The following is a 6,000-nucleotide window of genomic DNA, read 5'->3' as shown; positions in this document are numbered from 1 at the left end:
TTTGGTGTGGAATCTCAATTACTGGAGTAGATCTGTCTTCGGTGATGAGTCCCGCTTCGCACTGAGCCCAGATGACCAACGAAGACATGTCTGGAGACGTCTCAAACAGCCGTAGGACTCCAACCTGTTTGTCGCCTGCCTTAGGTCCTGACAACCAGGAGTGATGTTATGGGGTGCCACTTCATTTCATAGCAGTACCGCTTTCGTTGTCATCCGCGGCTCTCTTACAGCAGAGCGATAAGTCGACGAAATTCTGCGCCCCAATTTGTTGCCCCTCGGGGCTAGCCATTCTCGGCTTACGTTTCAACAAGACAACACCATCACGCACGCAGCAAGAGTTTCCACTGCTTACCTTCGTGCTTCTTAAACCCTACCTCGGCCAGCAGGATCAACGGATCTCTTCCCAATTGAGAAGTTTGCTACATTATGAGCAAGCCTCCCCCCCGAATCAGCTTGGCATGTTGGCGATCGAAAAGCGCCAGTTGGATGGAATTAGGAGCGATGTCGCTCAAGAGCATATCCAACACCTCTGACAGTCAATGCAAAGCATAATAAATGCCAGCATAAACGTAAGGGGTGGACCAACGTGTTACTGACTTGCTCAGTTACTGAACCTCTGAACCTCTTCCCCTTGAATGAATCATTACATCTACCGATTTCCGTGTGATTCCGATAATTCCTTCGAGTTCTTCCTTTTTTTTTTAGTTTATATACCGGGTGTCTCTCCTTATATTTGTCAGCCACATTTCCTATAGTGTTTCGAAGTGGAATTTTACATGTCCATTCGATAGAGTGGTCCTAAATTAGTCTAATTTGGTGTTCGTTTTTGCAATATGGGACTTCAGAGCATGATTAGCAACAAATATTCCAGCAGCGACTGATCAGCGATACTGCATGGCACTAGCCGTCACAGCAGGATAGGGCACAATACGAGTCACTGCTGGCTCTTAGGTTATTCACCGGGCCTTTTGCCCAATGTCGTTAAAAGTAAAGTCGTGTTGGACTAATTTAGGACCGCTCTACCGTGTGGGCACATAAAATCGGCTATAACCAGAAACAACAACCTGTCGCTTTTCGTCGACGCTCGACACCCAATGTACCACATGATGAACGGTATTTGCTTGGCCTGATTCTAGCTACAGAGTGCGAAAACTAAATTGTAGATATTCAGTAAAGCACCAAGGACTATACGCCAATGAGTCTCAGTGGGAACAATATACACTGACAAGGGTACATTTTACCAGTATATTTTATTTATCTTATTTCCATTAGGTACATATAGCTGCAGATACTGGAGCAGATACAAAAGTCACTGTTCGCGAGTCATTACTACTCTGTCGAATTGATCTTCACACCGGCTGCTGATTCGATCCACGTCAGATAACTGGTGACTCGGGAGAAGGCAACTGGAATTCCTTGTTCGCAACCCCTAACGGATCCGAAGCTGACCACGCCGACGAGTATGCGTCCTCCATCGTGGTCGACCGTGAGAGGACCGCCGCTGTCTCCCTGTGACAGAATTCGATGCACCTCTCAAACATATACGCTGGACCAATGGACGAAATGAAAAGGCATCGAAAGACGAAGCCACCTAGTGAAATTTTCATCAGAGAATTACTTATTTTTCGCTAACACTGAGAGAAAGGGTTGTAGCCTCTCCCCGATGTTATTCAATCTGTATATTGAGCAAGCAGTAAAGCAAACAAAAGAAAAATTCGGAGAAGAAATAAAAACGTTGAGGTTCGCCGATGACATTGTAATTCTGTCAGAGACAGCAAAGGACTTGGAAGAGCAGTTGAATGGAATGGATGGTGTCTTGAAGGGAGGATATAAGATGAACATCAACAAAAGCAAAACGAGGATAATGGAATGTAGTCGAATTAAGTCGGGTGATGTTGAGGGTATTAGATTAGGAAATGAGACACTTAAAGTAGTAAAGGAGTTTTGCTATTTGGGGAGCAAAATAACTGATGATGGTCGAAGTAGAGAGGATATAAAATGTAGACTGGCAATGGCAAGGAAAGCGTTTCTGAAGAAGAGAAATTTGTTAACATCGAGTATAGATTTAAGTGTCAGGAAGTCATTTCTGAAAGTATTTGAATGGAGTGTAGCCATGTATGGAAGTGAAACATGGACGGTAAATAGTTTGGACAAGAAGAGACTAGAAGCTTTCGAAATGTGGTGTTACAGAAGAATGCTGAAGATTAGATGGATAGATCACATAACTAATGAGGAATTATTGAATAGGATTGGGGAGAAGAGAAGTTTGTGGCACAACTTGACCAGAAGAAGGGATCGGTTGGTAGGACGTGTTTTGAGGCATCAAGGGATCACCAATTTAGTATTGGAGGGCAGTGTGGAGGGTAAAAATCGTAGGGGGAGACCAAGAGATGAATACGCTAAGCAGATTCAGAAGGATGTAGGTTGCAGTAGGTACTGGGAGATGAAGAAGCTTGCACAGGATAGAGTAGCATGGAGAGCTGCATCAAACCAGTCTCAGGACTGAAGACCATAACAACAACAACAACTGAGTTTTAAGGATGACGTATGAAATTCATATGGAAAGGATTGGCTACACTGGAATGTTTCACATTGATTATGTAGTAGTAAGACAAACATTTCGAATCCAGATTTTAAAATACCCCCAATAACACAGCTACTATATGAATCTCCTAACTGATAACCAGATATCCGCCATACCATTATGTCTGAACAACAACTGATATGTACTTATATGAAGCGATCTTCCAAACATCGCCTGAGAGACGTTACAGTCTGCACCACTCGATCTGTGGCGTGTTTGGGAACATCGCAGCTGTACTGTTCATTTATTAATAGTTGTTCATTTGTTAACATTACTTAATAATTGTTAATTTACTAACAATACTTAAAAGTTCAGTAGTTAAATCATTATATTATTCTGTAGGCTAGGAACATACGAGACAAACTGTGTGATGGAGTAATACTTTTCTATATACTTTCATTGTATCTACGAAATCAGAGCTTTTATGAATATAATAATTTCCGTATTTGTGATGGGGAGGGGAAGGAAGGAGGATTGAAATGACAGAGGTGACAGTTGGAAAAGGAGGTAGATAGTTTGATGAAGCAGATAATGAGGAGCGTGGAGGGGTAATCGAATATTTATAAAATATTTGAGACACATTTATATATCCCAAACACTTTAAGTAACCATTATAAATATGTGTTTATAAAAGTATTTACGAACATAGTCACATTTTAAAGAGACATTTAAGTAACCATTACGAGTATATGCACTTACGTCTACGTCTCTAACTATTAATACATTAAGTGTCAAATCACATATAAAACAGCAAAATATGTTAGGTGAGAAGCTACTGATATAAGCAGATGTAAACAGGTGTTGTGACAAGGACAGGAAGTTGGAGGGAGCAAAATAACTCATTCTACTAAAAACTACAGGAAGCAATTTAACATTTGGTGTAATGTATGTATTTCCACATCTGTAATGCTTACATTTATTCTCACATAAAACAGACATAAAATAAAGTTCGGTGTAAAAATCTCAGTGGTTGAGAGAGTAGGGTATTCTGTAAACTGCCAACACATAAAAATGTGCTGAGTAATAGCACATTTATAGATTAATTTCTATGGCTGTTACGTAATGTTGACAAACACAGAGCTAAAGTACGTACAAAAATAAAAATAAATAAATTTTTTTTAACAATATTATTTTAAATGTGTGGTGGAGGGCAGGGTAGATAGGAATATACAAAAATAAAACAGGGGAGTAAATGGTGGAGAGGCTGGTATAATGGTATAATCTGTAAGGTGAAGAAAGGAGGTTGTTTGTTTGAGGAAGCAGATGATTTGCGAGGAGGGGTATATATTTACAAAATATTTGAAAATATTTTTTAAGCCACGTGGAGTGGCCGCGCGTTTAGAGGCGCCATGTCACTGATTGCGCGGCCCCTCCCTCTGGCATAGGTGTGTGTGTTCTTCTTAGCATAAGTTAGTTTAAGTAGTGTGTAAGTCTAGGGACCAATGACCGTAGCAGTTTGGTCCCACAGGAATTCACACACATTTGAACAATTTGAACATGTTTTAATTGTCCAAGCTACCTTAAGTAACCACTAGAAATATGCAGGTTCATTTAGTGTTTACAAAAGTATTGCAGAGCCTAGTTATATATTTGATAACTCATTTAAGTATTCATTAGAATTATTTGCACCCATATCTCCATTTGCAACAATCAAACACAATAGGAAAAAAGCTACTGAACTGTGAAAAAGGAAGGAAAATAGTAATACTGAACGGTCCAAGGTTAATCTGTGCAACATCATCGAGTGAATACAAGAACCACGGCGTCTAGGTCGTGTGGTTCCAGTGTTGAACTGCTAAGTGGGAGATCTGTGTTCATATCCCCTTCCTGTCCAGTTTTTTTTTTAATTGAGAATTTTCCACCTCATCATTGATGGGTCTGTTCTCCTTCTGTAATCTTGGTTATTGTCATACCATACATTGCTTATAGACTACGAGACACGTGTAATAATGTATTACTGTTGTAAGTAAATGTGATGAATAGTGAGAGCAGGTGAGATGACCTCTCACAGAGATGAAAGCAACAAATGAATAGGTGTACACTATGTTACAACAAAGGAATTCTACGGTCAAAACTTCAAATACATATCGCAAGAGTAATAAGGTGTGGTACTTGTGTAGAAGAAATAGGAGAGATGTACGTCTAGACATCCCTCCCTTACACCTTGCTGTTGCAAATGGACGTTATACCATGACACAGACACAAATTTGAATACAGCTAACAGATACGTCAATGAGAGGACGAACAGCTCATAAGTTTGAAAAAAAAAACCGGGTACACGATAGAGCATCCTTGCACTCCAACACTGTGATCACATTACCATCACGTCGTAGCTATTCAGGTTTGTTCGGTGTTGTACATCTTGACCGTTCACTGCCTCTATTTTGTTTCTTTTTTCATAGGTCAGTACACCTTTCTCCTGTTTTCATGCTTGCCTGTGTTCAGTTTTTGATGATCTGTCCATAGTGCCATCTTACCACTAAATCTGAGGTTGGTGCAATGGGGAGGTTTCCTTGTAAGAATAATGTAAGTTAGTTTTCCACTCGTTAAAATATTTTGTATATATGTTACTGTAAAAGTAAGATGATTGGTAAATCCTAGAATGAGCTGGTGAAACCAAAGACTTACGATCACAGTGTGGTAAAAGTCCGAAATTTCTTATTATATGCATAGATTTCGAACTTTTACCAAGAGACGTTGGTAAATGTTAGGATGTACCCATACCAAATGGTAAAACCATGTTCATTAAAAAAAACGTTCTAAAAGATGTTACCTTGTGAACGTTAATTTTTGTTGCAACAAGGCTAACTATTGTGGCATTTCGAATTACATAATATGGAAAACGATTTACACAAGAATTTTTCAGTTGAACACTTCTTTAAGCAATTGCACTTTTTGAATCCTTGTCCTCCAACGAAAGATTGTTTGGCAACCACTTCCCATAGACCAATTTCTTCTCTTGCTACTTCTTCGACCTTGATAAAATATTCCTTGCACAATGTAAATTGGTTCCTAGTGTACAATGACTTCAGTTTACCAGCTTTGGTACCAAGCTGATAAAATTCATCATCCTAAATATTTATCACTACTGCTATCACAGATTTTGCATCAGTTCTTGCCCTGTCTACATCCCGTACTTTAATTCGCTCATTCTGTCCAGCTGAAGGTTTTGGAATTTTGTGACATGAGGTTGCTTTCATTTTCTTTGCCTACAATTGAAGACCTTCTTTGGCAGCTTCTCAGCTCTGTTTCACCTTATTAGCACTGTTGGATTTGTCAGCGTCTCGTTACAACCATCAGCTGGTGCCTGTGTCTCGTCGTTAACTGTGTCTCTGGTGATTCCTCACCTGCTGCCTCCGTTCCTTCTGTTCCAGTACTTCATTCACTGGGCATCAATTCCTTGGCCGTCATTTTCA

At 39.9% G+C, this 6,000-nt stretch overlaps 1 protein-coding gene across 1 annotated transcript in view; it reads right to left on the bottom strand.

The window, feature by feature from the left end:
• Positions 1-1,329: 1,329 nt before the first annotated feature.
• Positions 1,330-6,000, bottom strand: part of LOC126101248 (transmembrane protease serine 9-like) — a 302,414-nt gene continuing 297,743 nt past the window's right edge. The window contains exon 10 of the mRNA XM_049911935.1: positions 1,330-1,509. Within this exon, the coding sequence (XP_049767892.1) occupies positions 1,330-1,509 (180 nt within the window). The remainder of the gene's footprint in view (positions 1,510-6,000) is intronic.

Source organism: Schistocerca cancellata, chromosome 9, assembly GCF_023864275.1.
Source record: "Schistocerca cancellata isolate TAMUIC-IGC-003103 chromosome 9, iqSchCanc2.1, whole genome shotgun sequence".
Classification (NCBI taxonomy): Eukaryota; Metazoa; Arthropoda; class Insecta; order Orthoptera; family Acrididae; genus Schistocerca; species Schistocerca cancellata.
The sequence above is the reverse complement of the archived record's forward strand: the minus strand, read 5'-3'. Positions and strand labels throughout refer to the sequence as shown.